General features: G+C 41.3%; 1 protein-coding gene across 1 annotated transcript in view; it reads right to left on the bottom strand.

Annotated features, from left to right (window-relative positions):
• Positions 1–18,857, bottom strand: part of LOC147152522 (differentially expressed in FDCP 6 homolog) — a 29,856-nt gene that overhangs the window by 1,932 nt on the left and 9,067 nt on the right. The window contains exons 5-11 of the mRNA XM_086047842.1: positions 14,874–15,101; positions 14,651–14,797; positions 10,732–10,840; positions 10,360–10,658; positions 10,113–10,279; positions 4,196–4,394; positions 295–385 (exon numbers count right to left, since the gene is read on the bottom strand). Coding sequence (XP_085903968.1) covers positions 295–385; positions 4,196–4,394; positions 10,113–10,279; positions 10,360–10,658; positions 10,732–10,840; positions 14,651–14,797; positions 14,874–15,101 — 1,240 coding nt within the window. The remainder of the gene's footprint in view (positions 1–294; positions 386–4,195; positions 4,395–10,112; positions 10,280–10,359; positions 10,659–10,731; positions 10,841–14,650; positions 14,798–14,873; positions 15,102–18,857) is intronic.

The following is an 18,857-nucleotide window of genomic DNA, read 5'->3' on the forward strand; positions in this document are numbered from 1 at the left end:
CGTGTCGATACAGTATTTGTACGTTGATGTTAAAAAGGGACAGAAAGCCCAATAGGTGATGTGGAGCTTGTTTAGTATGCATCTTTATTTTCACCAAGTTATTATTATGATTATCCTCATTTTTATATACGTAGTAGTCATGTTCACTGGTGGTGCTTTGAATGCTGATACTGTACAAACAGAAAGTGAGTTATAAAGCCCACCAAAGCAACAAAACCAAATCTACACATTTGCACATTTTCTTCCATATGCTTGTCTGAAATGTCACACTGCATGCATTGGGTGGAAACTCACCACCGGGTCCAATGGGTCGCATCAGTCTGTTCATCTGAACATTCCAGTGTTTAACGTTGGTGCTTGCTTGGCGAAGTTTCCTCTGAGCAGCCTATATGTCAGGGTCAAAACAAGCCATCAAAACATTTAAAAAAATGTACAATATAGCACCACAAAAGACTAATTGGTTGCATTTGTTTATCTGGATCCGCAAAAATGGAATGAGGTCCTGCTCAAAGAGGAGGTGTTCAAGTTTCTTGTTTTTTTGTTTTTTTTTCATGAGGGGAGGGGAGGATGGAGCGAGAGATCAATGGGCGGATCGGCACAGTGTCTGCAGTGATGTAGACCAGGGTTTTTCAAACTGTGTGCCGAGATATTGTCAGGTGTGCCGTGGAAAATGATCTAATTTGTATGCCTGTGCGGTTTAGCGCCTGGCAGCGTAATCATGTCTTTACTACATTGTAGGACTCTTCCATACCGGCAGGTAGCAGCAGCAGCAGGTATCCAATTGTCTTTGTTTAGAGACAAGCGAATTAGTGATGTATGTTTATCCAAACAGGCCCATGTTTCACACTGAGTAAGTATCAATCTGAAACATTATTAAATACTTTTTTCTTTGTGTTTATTTAATTCCTATTCAAGACGTTATAATATAACATCATTCTTCACTGTTAAAAAATGCTTATATAAACAATATAACACTTATACTGTATTGTTAAAATAAGATCTTTTTTTCACAATTTCAGCTGGTGGTGTGCCGCGGGATTTTTTTCAATGAAATAAATGTGCCTTGACTCAAAAAAGTTTGAAAAACACTGATGTAGACTTTGTTTTGGTCTGCCGAGCTGAGCCGAAAGTGAAAGGTCTCAATTAATCGATTTACGTTCCTCGTTCCTACCTACATCTACTGTATTGTCACAAGTTCTGAGCCCAGATCGAAAGAACAAGATTGCGGAAATGAGTTTCCTCCTCCTTGTGTCTCATGCGGGGGTATTGAAAAGCTCATGCTGCCCACACATGCTGCCCACACAGCTCGTTTCCTATTTGCTGAATAGAATGCTGGACTCTGATTGGCTTTGACTACACAGGTGTCACACAATTTTGTCCCGTTGTTTCTATTTTGCTCAACTTGAGCAGCAAGGGGATGAGGCAGTTATGTGTGTGATGGCCCGTTGGCTCAAAGGCAAGCGTGTCTCATTATTCCGATGTGTGCAATGATTTTACAATCATACTCCATTTTGTCTGGAGTATATTTTTTATTTTCTATTTTTCAGAGCTGGGCACTTGACCCTTTTTTGACGGTCTGGCAGCGACCCTCCGCCCTTGACCTGGGTACCCTTCCGGCCTCGACCCTCGCCCTTATTCATAAAACTTATAACCCCCCAGCCCCGTACTGTCCAGACCCCCACCACCCCTTCAAAAATATAAAAATAAAAAAAGTGTCCGTGCATGACGCCGCCGTGGGAGAGATGCTAACAGAAAAGGTTTATTAAAAGATCATTAGCTGGCTAATTTACTATTCAAACCCACTGTGGACACGCTTCAAACATGCTTCAAACACGCAACAAACACACCACTATTAGTTATCAAACCACGCGTGCTTGTACCCTGGTGGGAACATACACTAGTGTGCACTACACACAGTATGCACGCAGGGGAATGGCGGCCATTTGATTGCGATACAGAAACCTTTTTTGTTTTGCCACGCCTGTCTTCTACCAAGTAAAAGCTCCCCCTAACCGATGTGCGCGAAGAAGCGGCTGCGGCATTCTGGTTTCAAATTTCCCGCAGTCAAAGGCCACCGCATCTTCCTCTACTCCTATTACCGGCATTCTAAATAAAAGTATCCCAGCAAACCATTACACAGCAGGTTTGCTACAGCGTATTTCCGGAGTGAAGCAGAAAGAGAGAGAGAGAGGTGAATTAGAACGAGGTTCTTCAACTACAATGAAAACGTCCTGCTGTGTTGCTTGTTAATCTAGGGAAGACGCCAGAAGAAGTACATGAACTCCACCTTGATGTGCTCGCGTCATTCACGAGTGCTGCGTGCAGTTTGACTTTATACTCGCGGACACAACGTTGTTTTGAAAATGTGTTACAGTTGCATTCCAAGTCGGGGGGCGTCGCTTCAAAAAGACAGCGACAAAAATGGATATCGTGCCTGCTACAACGAAGGGAACTAGATGACTAGACGATGCATTTAATTGTTTTGCGAAAATGATCTGGAAGGTGGCGGCGAAGATGGTACGTGAGTGAGTAGCTTCTTTACACACACATACGTGACATAAAACCCACGCCGCTGCCAAAATAGTTTGCTTTAGCAGCTTAAACGAGATGCATGGTGGATACCCTGCGACATAACGGACCGATCACGAGAGAGAATGCGCACGGAGTCGTACATACTTCAACTTTTTTTTGGAGGGCCTGACCGTTCCGCCTTCAGGACGGACTACGTAACTCTGCTATTTTTGATGAATGAATGAATGAAGGGCAGCACGGTGGTCGACTGGTTAGCACGTCCACCTCACTGGTTAACACGTCGAACCTGGCCCCGGCCTCCCTGTGTGGAGTTTGCATGTTCTCCCCGTGCCTGTGTGGGTTTTCTCCGGGTACTCCGGTTTCCTCCCACATTCCAAAAACATGCATGGTAGGTTGATTGGACACTCTAAGTTGCCCCTAGGTGTGATTGTGAGAGTGAATGTTTGTTTGTCAATGTATGCCCTGCAATTGGCTGGCAACCAATTCGGGGTGTCTCCCGCCTACTGCCCAAAGACAGCTGGGATAGGCTACAGCACGCCTTATGAGGATAAGCGGTATAGATAATGGCTGGATGGATGGATGAATGAACAAATAAATAAATAAACAAATTCATATATTTTGTATTATGTATTTTTTTTAATTAAATTTGAGTACCTCATGCATTGACATGTACAGTATTACATTTTTTTAGTATGAATTTATATGTGTAATGTTGTGCAAAGAGTGCAATACCAGGTAGCAGCAAAGGCCCATTCCATCATAACAGACTGCCGTCATCCTCTGTCTGCTGAATATAAACTGTTGCCATCAGAGCCCAGATACCGGGGGGGTTGGTCAATGGAAGCGCTAACGCAAGCACGTTTAATAATGATAGACGGGCCGACCGATAGGCGATAACTATTTGGTCCGGCCGGATAAAATGGCGGATAAACAGAGTGAGGAAGGGTACCCCGGCTGTCGGCGGAAGGCGATTAACGGACTGGGAAATTTGAGTAAAATGACCAGCTCTGGAAACCCTCATAATAAATGGTTTAATTTAGTATTGATAGATTAGTCCATTCATTGGGGTGACAACTAGACTGGCCACTAGTGTTGTTCCGATGCCATTTTTTGAAGTAGTTACATATCGCCGACATTATATCTCCTGTACCCACTGTCCGTCTCCCCCCCCCCACACACACACACATGAAAAAGCAGCAGGGAGCAAGATACAAAGCGCTGCATTCAACGCTCTGTACTAGTACAGCATTGGGAAATGGCATCGCCACGTTATTTGTAAGTACTCGCAGATACAGATACCAGTGTTTTAATGTGGTATCGGGATACTTCTCGATACCAGTATTGGTATCGGAACAACACTAGTGGCCACCCTTTAAAACCACCTACATCAGTACGTGTCTATATTGGCTTATCTGAATTTTTATTATTTGTTGTATTTACATCTAGATAGCACAAAATTTCCCTGATTTTAATCGTCAATTTAAAATGCTATTCCCATTTGATCTCTTTTGCAAGCACCTGTAAAATTCGCCTAGGGTGGCACGTGAGACAACCTGTCTGTCATGTGCCGCCACCTGGTTGAATGAAGAAACACTACTAAATCGTATCACTGAACTGGAAAAATAATCCTAAAAACTTTTAAATGTATCATTCTTTGCTTTACCACTACATCCTGGTCAACCCTGTGCCTGTTGGCCCGGACTTCCTCGAGCTGCTTCTGCGCCTCGTCCAGGGCTCGGGTTTTGGCTTCCATCTCCTGCTTCAGCTCCTGCTTCTCACGCTGCGTCTTCAGGATATACTCTTCTTGCTCCTCCTGCAGGGTCATCAGCGCCTTCATTTTCTCCTCCTCCTCAGCAAGTAACCTGCACCCAGCCCACAACATCCACAAAAATGTGTTTATCAAACACCTTTTCTCCCTTTAAGGCCACTATACAGAAAGTCCTCAGGGTCTCTGTCGGCTCTCCTCAAGCAAACTATTATGCCATTTTCGACGGACACAGTTTGGAACACAAATACACATGATTACGTACGTTTCAAATCTAAATAGTGCACCAGTGATTTGTGTAAAAGAATTGGCTCTTAGACTTGATTTAAATGATTGACATGCGCAATAACAATCCAAGTGTTTGTTGTTTTCAGTGCTATCGAAAAGCCAAAAATGTATTTTATTTTTAGAAATTACTTAAAAATTTGATCTAGATCAAAAATATGGAACTTGAAAAATGAGCTTCAGAACTATTTGACTTGAATATGTAATTAGTCATCTTTAAGTGACCCAGAAGGCGTACAGGCCTGTTAGCTTGTTAACTGCCACAATCATTACATGATGTTGACTTGAATTGACTGTCATGAATCTTTGAATTATTTCAGGATATATTTAATTATTTAAATATGTATTAATTGATTTCACTATTTAAAATATTAAGGTATTTTAACATTTAATTAATCATTTTAATATCTATTTAACTCATTTTGTTGCCCTGTCCCTATATGTTGGTGTGAATGGTTGTCTATATGTGGCCTGCGATTGGGTGGCGACCAGTTCAGGGTGTACCCCGCCTTTCGCTCAAAGTCAGCTCACCTCAAGCTCAAACTCACCTACCACCCTAAAGAGGAGAAGCAAAACCGGATAGTGAAAATGGAGATGGAAAATGGATGGATGGAGGTAATATTAGTTGAACAGGAAAAAAAAAAGATTAGTCTTGCAATTTTTTGTCAATGGAAAGAACTTTTTAAAACTGTGTAAATGCCTGTCCTGTAAAATATAGAATAAGAATTTAATTTCTTCAATTATTTGTATTTAAAAGGTATGTGATATATTTCTGTAAGCAAAACTGAATAGCAGCGACAGTAATTAAACAGAATATCTATATAATATAATGTTTTGCATAATTTCTTTTTTTCACATACTGGCTACTGTAATAAAATGCAATATTTCTAGGGATATTCTGTGTATTGATTGTATGAGTTGAAAACAACGTGACTGAACGGACAACAAACAATGGTAAAAGTAGTTGCCATGTCTTCTTCCTTAAAAGTGACACATTTTGTTTCTCTTTTACCATGTTATAATATGGCCGATGGTTCATTTGATGGATTGTGGTCGTCACTAATTGGGGTGACGATTACATTTTAAAATCAAAGTCAGTCCTGTGAGCTGCTTTCAATTTTGTATTTTTGTTTTGAGCCATGCCTTTCGCCCTTTGTCAGCTGGGATAGGCTCCAGCACCTCCCCGCGACCCTCGTGAGGATAAGCGGTATAGACAATAGATGGATGGATGGACGTAATTTATTTGTGTTTCGATTGCTAGTTGATAATGGAAAGATTGAATGATTACTGATAACTAAAAGGCTGTACAAAATTCCACCATTCATTCCCATTTCCATATTCAACAATTCACATAAATTCATACTTTCCACACATTCAACTCATTCACACTTAAAAAACCCACAAAAATTCAACTATTCACCGTTCATTTCCGTTGGCAGATTTACCTTTTTGCATTTACACCATTCCAATTTCCACAAATTCAAGTCATTCAACTCATTCATCTCACATTCAGCTTTTCAACACCCCCAAAATTCCTACTTTCCACACATTCAACTCATTCACACTTAAAAAACCCACAAAAAAAATCACCATTCATTTCCAGCGGACCAGTGTTCTTGCCCCTTGGTCTCACCAGGGTGGCGGCCATCCTGGGCAGGGACATTAGCTAGACTGGGGATACTCACCCCGAGGTTCCCCAGTGCGGCAGCCATCTTGGGCATTTGTTCAAAAGTATTGGGACACTCAGAATTTTCATCCTCATGTGTTCCTAATGAAGCGGCCATGTTGTTCAAAAGTATTGGGACACCGCGATTTTTCATCCCCAGGTGTGCCTAATGAGGAGGCCATGTTGTTCAAAAGTATTGGGACACCCCGATTTTTCATCCCCAGGTGTCCTTAATGAAGCGGCCATGTTGTTCAAAAGTATTGGGACACCCCGATTTTTCATCCCCAGGTTCCTTCTTTCATTGTTTCCTTACTTCCTCTTTTCTTGTTTCCCTTCTGATTTTTTTCAAGGTCATTCAACTTCATTCTACTTCATTCTACTTCATTCAACTTCATTCCAACGCATTCCACGGTTTCCATTAAGCTTCCTTCGCCTTCACACGCAATTTCTGCAGAAATTGCATTCTCTAGTTACGATATGCAATTGGCTGAAGAGGGCAAACACAAGGTCACAAAAAATGTGGGTGACGGCAACTTCCTTTTTCAGCAGCTCCGCTTCCTCAGGAAGATAACATGACTGTAACTATTTTCACTTGAAATATTTGCTACACAAAAAACCTATCTCACGGTTGAAATAAGACCTTTTGTGCGCTCCTAGCTCCACAATGAGTATTCACGTGACGTCACAGAAAAGTAGCTTTTAGATTTCTAGATAATAATTAGTCGTTAGGAAAGTTTGAGAAATGTGCCTCCACACCCTTCTTCCCGCACACCATGTCAGTTTCAAATTGTCACAGGTGCATGAGTGCATTTTCATGTGCAATGTGGAATGCCTGTGTGTGTAAATGAGAGAAAGAGAGAGAGAGAAATAAAAAAATAGAAAAACACCATCGGTATTATGTTGTGATTGAGTTCATAATATTTACTTTCTAACCTGTTTAAATATTTATATATTGTTTATGTGGAAGAAGCTGATTAAAAAAGCAGCCAAACGCCGTCCTGCTGTTTTCGTTGATTTTAGCAAGGAAGACAGTGGAAAAATACTGTACATCACAACTATACATAATTATAACCTGTTCTGTCTTTAACCATGAGACATAAGGGCTCGCGCCTCCGGACCAGCTGGCCAGAGGGCATACGAACCACAGAGACTCTTGATAGTTTTAAAAGGAGGCTCAAGTCAAGATGCACCTATTTTGTTTCGCTTTTAATTGATCTATTTATTATATATTATCATATTTTATTGGTTCACTTATTTATTCATTCAACTGCTAATTTGTTTCTCATATTTGTTTATTTATTTATTCATTATCCTATTGGAATTTATTTTCTCCCCTATTATTCTTTATTTTGTATCTTATTTTGTCTTACTGACTTTTAGTTCTTCTGAGTTTGAACATTTTAAAATTTGGATAGTAAACCCCAAAATGTTCTTTACAATTATATGTTGTATGCAGCCCCACTAGTCAAAACATGGCATTATGATTAATATTGTGTTTGTGGAATATGGGTTAAGCAGCAAAATCCACCCGTTTTTAGCCATCTCAGCGGGCGGCCATTTTGTCACTTCTCGACTGAAAATGACATCACAACTGCTCAGGGCTCAGGTAACTACCAATCACGGCTCAGCTTCAGAAAAGAGGTGAGCCGTGATTGGTCGTTAGTTGCTTTTTTTTCCCCTGGCCTGGGAATACATGACCGCGCATTAAAAAAAAAAAAAATGCGTTCCCTCGCAAAAAACTGTCTTGTCTCTCAATCATTGCAAGGGAACGCCAAGTTTTTTTGTGCGATAACGTAATCATTACAAGGGAATGCAAAGTGTTTTGTAAGGGAACGCATTTTTTTTTCTCCCATGTCACCTGGTCCTAATGAGGACCAGCGCTACAAACAAACGGATGGATGCAGAGCTGGCTTGCCAGTTAGACAATATAGACAAATGCTATGAGCGCTGAGGTCTTCACGGAATGCTGCAAAATCAGGGGGGAAAAAAAATCCTCTTCAATTTAATTTTCTAACCCTAACCGGAACCCTTTAAAACAAGTTATTACTTTTAATTTAAAATGGAAAAGCTAGCATGGATTCAAATGAAAAAGCAACGTCCCATTCACATGAATAAAAATGATAATACCAAATAAGTCTAAAACCGCATCTGCCCACCCTTTTCCCTCTGTCGACACTATAAAGGTTTACGGGGGTATCGAAACTTCGCACTGGGCAACAAGTGTGCGTTTTACACCACTGCAGCCACCACTCCCCAGTATCATATCTACGACAGCTGGAAAGCAAGAAAAACCTGCGTACGCCAGCCAAGTAGTTGCCGTGAAGCACCTCACATGTCCATGGCATTTCACTCTTGATACATCTGAGAGTGGAAAGGTGCGTACACCATGTTTTTGTGTGTACATGAGGCCCCGGAGCTGAACTGGCACTAACAATTGGCAGTGGCATTTTTGGCTTAGACCACGCCGCGCGCGTACACATGCTCCGAACCACCTCTGTCACTCGGAAGTCATAGTTTCTCAGACCCTGCACAGTCAATTTTTGCTGAAATAAAATGCATGCAATATCCAGAACCTTGCCCTCAACAAACTCTACATACTACAAGAAGAATCGAGTCAAAGTAAAAAGCAACATTTTGCTGAGCTTAATTTAGTAGATAGTGCAGTTTTAATTGCCGTTCTTTTTCTTATAGTCATATTCTATCTAATCACTGATTTGCATTTGCTATTCGAAAGCCAGTCAGAGCAGACATCGTTTTGTATACTGCGATTAATAGCCCATTCATTCAAATCATACGTAAGAGGCGCAATGACACAAAAATCTCTTAATTCTTCATAATTGTAAATGTCGCTTTTTACCTACTGCAGGTTACTGTATGAAAGTGTTGAGCAAGATTGTGGATGTGTGCATTTTATTTCATGAAACTATGACAATGGACGGTATGATAAACAATGTCTTCTCAGCCATGTTATTTGCTTGCTATGGTGTGAAACAACAGGCTAATATCCCCCACGATGCTGAGCCATGCTAGCTTGTTAAGCCCAAAAAGTAGCACGTATCCTGTAGTTGGTGTGGATCGGCAATGGTTCCCACACACTTCACACTTGAAGCCAACTGCACTGAATCTGGTTGGAAGTGCACCAAGACCGCCTCAAAAAGTGGGTCTCTGTCTGTATTCACACTTGCATAAAAGATCCGGACCAGAGTGGGAAACAAAGCCCGGTTCGTTTATTTAGACACTTTGGTCTTGTGAAGGTGTTCCTCTTTGTCTTGTCAGTTTCTTTGTATTTAGTTACCTGATTCCGTTCAGTCCTTGTCGCCTCATTGTTTGCGTTTGCTGCCAGTTGTCACGTTCCCATGGCATGTTGTGTTGAGTCTCATCCCAGTATTTGTTTCTAACTGTGAATCTTGCTTTTGGACTTTGTTGAATTTGTATTTTTTTGATTCAATGCCCCTTGTTTAATTTCATTTTTGGCTTTTCTGGATAAACTCACATTTTGGAGTACAATCTTGCCTTGCCTCCCTGCTTCCCTGCACATACAGTAGATCCCACCCATGCAAAGCTGTGACACGATTACCCTCAACATGGCATGCTAAAGGGAAGGCGTCAGTCTACACAAACTAAACGCTATATCATTCTGTATAATTTAAGTATTAGTTTGTTTATTCATCATTGTTTAATGCCATGTTGTCACTGCTTTACGGATATTCTGGGCATGTGTGCAGGTGGGATGTTCGAGGTGTTCAATCTGTGTAAATACTTGAGTGTAAATTTAGTTTGTGTGTCGTAATGATGCGCCACAATCGCAATTCTTTCTGAAAAGGGACATAATGTTCATAATTTCTTGGATAAATGCGACTTTACCCTGCTTGAGCAAAGCGGAAGGCCTCCTCATCCAGCCTGGCTCTAATCTCTTGCTGCAGGGCCTCCTCCAGTCGCTTCTGCATCTCCTCCAGCTCGCGGATCCTCTTTCTCTGCCTTTCTGCTTCTTCCTCTTTCAGAGCCATCTCGGCCTGCATGCTGACCCGCACCTTGACACCCGCACACCAGGAAGGACATCTCTCAAAGCCATCTCTCTTGTGATCCTTCTCACGTTTGCCGCCGCGCTCACCTCCTCAGCCTCCCGCAGCTGCACCTCCAAGGTCTGCTGGAGCTGCTCGTGCTGCTGGCGCCTCCTCTCTTCGTCCTGCTCCAGGAGAACCTGGGCCTGCTTCTGCGCCTCCCTCAAGAGCTCCAACTCCGCCAGTTTTCGCTCCCGTTCCTCCTGGAGGGCCCGGAGCTTCTGCAGCTCCTCCTCCTTGGCCTGTTGCCTCCTCTCGCGCTGCTCACGCTGCTCATGCCGCTTCAGCTTCAAGTCCTTGTGGAGGGACGTCTTCCCCTCCGCGTGCAGCCTGATAGCTGTCTGAATGGCTGTGTGTGGATGACAGATGAGGCTGTGTAATTAAAGACCCTCTGTTGGTGGATTGATCTTGATTTGTCCGACCTGTTGTCCATTCTTGTCTCTGTTTGGTGTCTGACGAGCTCATTTCATACGTTTTGGAGAGCGTTTTTAGACAAAACATGCACCTTTTACCATCGCGGTCCGGTAGCACCTTAAAACAAGACAGAATGCAAAAGATTACGCCAGGATAGTACGATGTCTTGAGATGTAACCTTCCCAACACATGAATTCCATATTTCTGTTTACTGTATGTAAAAAGGGTCCAAACATCCATCCAACCATTTCCAATGGCACCTCGCCTGTTTAGGTGCTGTATGTTGCCTATCCCAACTGATTTAAAGACCTTGTGTGAAGTAAACTTGGCCAACCATCTTTTGAGACCGGTAATACTAATTGGCTAAAACTACTTTAAGCATACTTTCGTTAGTTTTTCTGACGCAACCTAGCCAGATTCATAATTAGACCCATAGCAACGCGCTGAACAACAAAAATGCAAATGTTCGTCAATCTCCGGTAATCTTCGCTGAGTGGTGTGTGTGGCGATGCATTGTTCACATTCAGGCCAACAGCTGTTTCAGTGGCCAAAAGATAAGAATAGGGCACGTTACAGTCAAACTGGCTTCCGCAATGACTGGCTCCCGATTCAAGCTGTGCCGTTCGGGCAATGCAAGTCTGAAAATTTTGGTTTTTCCTGTCTGCAGATTTTGAACATTGAAACTGTTCAACTGCATACCTTGTTCAATTCTGCAATAAACACTTGAAACAAAGCATCTCGTTTACAACTCCCAACTGGCTGTAAGAAATTGTAAACGGAGTAAAAAATTCAAATATAAAGGTAGAGAGACATAAAAGGAGGGTTGAGAAAAAAAAAGCATCAGCACACCGCAGCCAAAACTGCCAATCAGTTCAATCTTACTATAGATTCACTTTCATTTTATGATTTATCAAATCTACCTTAGTTATGCCGACTATGACTAGTACTATCACACTATCTCTCTGACCTTTTCGGGGCATGTATTTTTGATTTACAGCTGTTCTGGATGGACATTTTGAGACAGTTGCAAGTGAAGAAATCATGAGCCGTCATCATCCGCTACTCAGAATTGCAGCATCTCTTGCGACTCCAGCATTGCCAGTCCTGGTAAATTTCATTTTACAATAACTTGTAAGCGGCACGGTGATCGACTGGTTAGCACGTCCGCCTCACAGTTCAGAGGTCGTGGGTTCGATCTCTGGCCTCCCTGTGTGGAGTTTGCATGTTCTCCCCGTGCCTACGTGAGTTTTCTCCGCATACTCAGGTTTCCTCCCACATTCCAAAAACATGCATGGTAAGTTGATTGGACACTCTAAATTGCCCCTAGGTGTGATTGTGAGTGCGGATGTTTGTCTCCGTGTGCCTTGCGATTGGCTGGCACCCAATTCAGGGTGTCCCCCGCCTACTGCCCGAAGACAGCTGGGATAGGCTCCAGCACGCTCCGCGACCCTTGTGAGGAGAAGCGGTATCGATAATGGATGGAGGAGACCTGCAGCCTGTATTTTTTTCCACCTGCGTTCAGCTCTGCGGCATTCTTGTTTACCTGTGCGAGTGCTCTCATTGTCACATTGCACATGCGTATTCTGCCCTCTAGTGGTTCAACGCATGTAAAGTTGACAGCGAGGGAAATTGGACTATTTTTTTCCACCGAAATACGCAACAACTGTGTCTCCCTCATTTGCAAGGAGACTGTTACTTATTCCCCTGTTTTTAAATCTAAAAGTTCAGTGAACATTTAATTACCAGTGATATATCATGTTTCAAATGGACCAAAAGACATGTTTAAAAATCTTGAAATGTATATAAAAAAAAGTCAAAAACAAAAGGCAGACCGGTTTGCTAAAATGTGCTTGGATTTATTGGTGTTTCATGTAAGATAGAATGTCAGGCTAAATGGTCGGTCTCCTACATTTTCACCTCAACAAATCCTACATTTTCACCTCAACAAATATGGAACTTCTTTGCAAAACGTTTGGACACCCCTGATCTAAACTCTACACTTGCAGATGCACGGTTGCAGAATAACGCGATTACCCGTGACTCCATACTGTTATTTTAATTCACCTGCTAACATGAAAAGCTAACGTTTGCTAATATGTTACTCATTTTACTTTTGTATGTCAAAATGACAGCGAAAAGGAGACCAATCAACTCTTCCTGGATCCTGGATGTGCTGCGCTGCTCTTTCTGAGGCATGAAGGTAAATACCTCACAGAAATACATTGTGGTGGTTGTGGTTTTATTTAGTTTGTCACCTGTTGCAGCAATTATCAGTAGCACTTTTTAGTTACTTATAGCAATAACAGGCTGATGCCAAAGGTAAGGCTCTGCTTACTCAACATAGCTTCCACCTATATAAACCCAAGTACATTACTCAGACAAATAAAATATTGCACAGTAAAAAAAAACTGCACCTGAATAAATACATTAAACTTGTAGGACAATTGTGTTATTAATTTTGCTTTTCCATGTCAATAGGAAAGCGCATAGCGATAAGACATTAGATTCAATCACAGAAATGGAAATCGCAAGCCAGGAGTTTAAAACATGGCAAAATAAAAGCAAATACATACACTCATATAAAAACAATGTAATATACTCACAAGCTACGTATATATTTTGTACATACTAATTTCAATGACAGGCTACAAATAGGTTCAGCTATTATGTGTATTAGGGAAAAACTTTTTCATAACAAAATATATAAATAACTGCCTGACTGTTTTCAGCCTGGATGACATTGCAAATGAGAATAGTTTTCAACTGCCTTCTCGAGATAGAGGCTACAGTTAAATAAAAAGATGTGTTTACATAAGCATTAAGCAACAATACTTTCACTCTGATTTTCATGTTGACACATTTGAATATTGATTGTATATTTTAAAGTTAACCAATATTAAACTTAGATTAAGGTACACAATAATATGCTAGCTTTAAAGATCACTTAATTATTCTCTACCTGGAATGATGTTGATGTAGGATGTCAGTAATGGGTAGGGATGTAACACCTCCCGCAGATGTGTCATCAGTCTCATTTGCATAATCTACCAAGAACTATTAGTCGCGGTGGAAATGCAAACCACCTGGGCCACAGGAACTTGTATTACCAGGAGCTTATATTACCAAGAACTAAATGTTCCGGAGCTTATTGGTGGAAAAGGGGCTAATGTGGGTCACAGACCCACTATGACGTAAGAGGCTCTCAGTGTTAGCAGAATATATGGAACAAATAGTCATCGAGCACGGCACAGCATCAAATTTCAAACAATAATGTTAGGCTAATAATCGTAGCCTATTTATCTTACGATTCTTCCATTGTCAGTGGGTCTCGTCTCCACCCCATGTCCGGTCATTCGGGCACAACGTTTTCATCCTTCTAAGCATCAGGCTCATACATGTACGGTCCAACGTGCATTATGCCAACAACCTCCTCTTCCTCTTCAAACTCCTGAATCCCCTCAGATAAATTCCAAATATCGCTTTCTGAGTCCATTTCTGACTGGCTTTGTCAACTTTCCCCATTGAGCGCTGCCATCGTCGTTCATCTAATGACGTCCCACTTCCGGTTTCGAGCTCGTCAGCCTCTCACTTAGGAAAAACTGCGATTTTGTCAAATATATGCGAAACAGAAATGATTTTTTTCGTGCTTTATTTTTTGTATAGTGTTTAATTAACTTTACTTCGATTTCATTTGGCATTTTCTAAAATTACTTCGCATTTGGGCTTTAAGACGAAAGGAGGACTACACTGGTCTAACTGGACTAGGCAGAGCACATATAAAGATGGCCAACCATTTACACTCACATTGTCACTGAGTGGCAACTGAACCCACGCCGCTTTGCACCAAAATCAGGCGAATGCTCCTTTACACCATTAGTGACTAGAGTCCAACCAGTTGATGGCGATAAGAGCACTTGCTGCTTTTACCTCAACACAGCAGTTGCCATCCAGAATAATGTTGCCCTGGCACTCCTTGCGGTCCTCCCCAGTGTAGTAAAACAGGTTGCTCGCCCTTAGCGTGAACCAGCGCTCCTTCCAGTTTCTCCTGAGTTGGCCTCTCTTCCACAAATAACCCTGCAACACACACAAACAATATGCCAGAATGCAAAGCGGAGCATTTCTGAAAGCAGACCACACACGTGACTCCTACCTCTTTAAGAACGTCGCCAACTATCTCCCTGTATACGTCCTCTATAGCCATGCTGATGACACTCTTTTCAATGCCTCTGGTCACCTTTCCAGCATCCATCATCTCCAAGAAAACCCAAACAGTGATGCCTCTCTGCTGCACCTCGTCGTGGGAGGATACGTCCTCCAGTTCAATACAGTTGAGCTCAATGCTCATTGCAGTGCATATCTTCTTGAGTAGGTACTCCACCTGTATTGAGGGTGTCAAAAGATATACAGCGATATTAGTATTTTCACTATTACCATATTATTGATTTGAATTCCAGCGCCGTTTATAGCTCAATTTTAAGTAATGAACCTTTGTCTATTTCTTTGGTACATCAAAACGTTGATGTTAATGTGGCCTGTTGTATGTACAGTACAACCATATGATAAAAAGAACACTCTGCAAGATCAATGTTATCAATATTTTGTGCAATTTGTGGGGTGAATACTGAAAAATCCCTGAAATAAAATCAATTGGCCCTCATTTACTAACGCACGTACACACCAATTTGCACGCAAAACGTGTACGCATGTAATGTGTGGTTCATCAATATCTCCGTACTTGAATTGTGTGTAATCTGCGAACACATTTACAACGTCCTCAGACGATACATACACACAAAAAAAACAATCTTTTACCCAAGATGCTCAACGTATTGAAACTACAGTCATTTAAATGAACACTAACAATAATTTGAACAGTAGTAACTACAATGTAGAATTTGCTAGTGAGTTGACTATTGTCCAGTGTAACTTCCCATCACTTTTACCCTCTTACCGTTCGGTTGTACACATGTATGTGCGTACTGTATGAATGAATCAGGTGTTGTGCCAACTACTTGTTAATAATTGTCTAATAATTGTTATGTCCTTGTTTATCTGTCTGTCTGCACTGTTTTACTGTTTTTTTGTTTGTTTCCAGAGTCTGCGGAGAGTTGGTGGGAGGAGCCTCCTGCCTCGCACCTTCTGTCAATAATTATCACCTGGGTATTTAGGCGCAATAGAAGTGGAAGGAAGGAGAAGATCGGCCCTACTATTTGTTCCGTAGTGCTACTTGTTCCTCATATGTTGTTTTTAATCTGGCAGTACTTATCGTTTGTTCACCAAATGATGGATGTAAGTATTTCTATTGCGTTGCGTTTCTAGGTAGAATAGTTAGAATCGGTGTGTTTATTTCTGTTTTAACACTAGGGGTACCAGGATTTTGACACTACAAGAAGTACAAGACCTGTTAATTTGACATAATGCGCTCTGGTGCGCTCTAGCAATGACGTCATCAACTAAATGATTATTACTCACTGCTCGAGTGCCTAATAAAGTTATTTTGTTTATCAAAACTCTGGTGTGAGTATAACTTCATGTAAATGATGTCATATAAATGAATGATAAACAATTGGCCTTTTATACAACACAAGAGACGGCTCCTCGCAATTCATCCTCAGACTCGTCAAGATGTTGAAGCAGATGTAACGCCTAGGTGTCAAACTCCGGTCCCCAGGGACCGCTTTCCCTAATGTTTTCCATCTCTCATTGCTGCAACACACCCGATTCAAATGATCAGCTCATCAGCAAGCTCGTAAGAAGCTGATACTATCCTGATCATTTGAAACAGGTGTGTTGCAGCAGGGAGAATTGGACAACATGCAGAAAAGCGGCCCTCCAGGACCGGAGTTTGACACCTGTGATGTAACGCCTCCTCTACTCTAAAAGATTTTTTTTTTTTTTTTTTTTTTTTTAAACGATCAAGGTGACCAGCAGCGCTTCTCAATGCAACTGCTGGTTGCTGTAGAAACCCGGTGGCACCGTCCCAGCGCAACGTGCATAAGAGTAAGTAGAACTGTCAAATTGACTGGCACACTCTAGTTAAAGGAATAATGACTCATAACTACTTTTATATAGTTTAATACCATAAAATATATACAGAATTAGGGAAACTCAAGAGGCCAGGAGCATCTTGTATCTATATACGCAGAGTAATAACAAACAAAAGGATTGGCCTAGGCCTTTAGGAGTCCTGTGTCTGCTTTGGGTATATGCCACAATATTAATGAGCTTTGCCCCAGTAGTAGGTTTGGACTGGTCATTGAGATTAAGCACTTTGAGTTGCATTTTTATGTATGAAAAGTGCTATATAAATAAAATGTGATTGATTGATTGATTACAGAGTGTATGGCCGGAGTGGGTGGGGGGGCGATCTGCGCAGTTGTTTGTGTCTCTCATCCACCTGCACTGTTTCCCCCCCATTCGTTCACCAGGTAGCCCCTAAGGACCTTTTGGGGTGCCTGCACGATTGTTCCAAAAGATAACTCATTAGTGTTGAGACATTGTGATTTTCTAGGAATGTTGTAGAAGTGACCCTCTTCACATCAAAGTAGGACTAAGTCGGTACACATACAGTACGTGGCGCCACCCAAGCTAGCACCGCCACTGCACCCAACGCGCACAGCTTTCCGTCGGATGTGGAATACTGAGTGCACAATGCAGTTTGAGGTCTGGTAACGTGGTACAAAAACAGCTTGCTATGCTTTTGCTGTCATATTTAAAGTGTTCATAATTGCTCAAGTAAATATATTCATACCCATAACTCCGTTTTATTTATAGCACTTTAAAACAACCACTGCTGTATAACAAGGAGTAAAAATCAGTCAAAGAATAACTAAATCTAAATAATTTGAATAAAACTAAATCATGACCAATTCATGCATTATCAGTTTTGTGAATTCCCAGGTTCACGGCAACTTTTGATTTACAGAACATCAATGCAGATTTCTTGACACACTGCGCGGTGTACATGAGGTGGCTAATGTTCTGTTGTGCTCAGCATGAAAGGAAGAAACTCTAAATGTAGGCCTTGTTCTCGGAAGCGTCTGTGAAGGCGACTGAAAATGACAGGAAACCAAAACGCAAGTTCGAAAGTGAGACAGCGCCCGAATGGCGGTATAAAAAGAGCCTGTGTGTTGCATGATGCAAGGAACAAAATTTCAGTTCTCTCATTTTGAATTTGATGCCTGCAATTGTTGCAAAAAAGCTGGGACAAGGGCAACAAAAACTGAGAAAGTTGAATAATTATCCAAAAATCCCTGTTGGGAACATTTCACAGATACCATACAATTTTATTTATATAGCGCATTTCATAACAGCTAGAGCTGTAACAAAGCACTTTACAAACAATACAATAAATAGAACAAAAACAATAAAATTGGAAAAAGCTGTGTGTCAGGACTGGCTATAAAAGGAGAATCCCTGAAATGCTCAGTTGTTCACAAGCAAGGATGGGGCGAATGTAACTTTAGTCGGACTCAAGGCGGACCGCCCTATAGACGGGTACTACGTTTTTTCCCCCAGAAAAAAAGTCGAATGACGGACAACAGAATGACCCACGCTGCAGACGAGTAACGCTCAATTCTAAGTCAAATGCCCAGCTCTGCAGTTGATATAAAAAAGAATTACTCATTCTACTTTCATATTTTTATTGTTTAATAAGACTCTTGCTTCAAGGCCCTGGGGTTAACCTGCAAAAAATTGCTCCTCAAAATTTGAAATTTGCTCCTCAAATCAAGTAATTGATTAACAAAACTGCACCACAAAGAAAAAATATCCGGCATTTATATTTTGAAACTTGTAGTATATTGCTAAAAAGTACAGTATTTGAAAATTATAATCTATATTTATTCTATTTTCATTTACTTTTTGGAAATTGGGTTTGTATATTCCCCATCATATAGGGTCCGTGTACCTTACGTTCATTCGATTTTTAATTGTGAAATGCAAATCAAAAAACAAATTTTCTTGAAACAAAAATAGGATCTTCGTTTTAACGCTCCTTTTAAAAATAAAGTACAAAATATGTGGGGATTTCTGGAAAGGGCTCGAATTTCCGTATTTCCAGTTTCAATATTACATTTTCAATTTTTATGCTTTTCAGCCGTTTATTCGCGCTGCAGCAAGCACAGGAAGTAGT

The sequence above is a fragment of the Filicampus tigris genome, chromosome 1 (assembly GCF_054856515.1).
Source record: "Filicampus tigris isolate MCC_2025a chromosome 1, RoL_Ftig_1.0, whole genome shotgun sequence".
In the NCBI taxonomy this organism is placed as follows: domain Eukaryota; kingdom Metazoa; phylum Chordata; class Actinopteri; order Syngnathiformes; family Syngnathidae; genus Filicampus; species Filicampus tigris.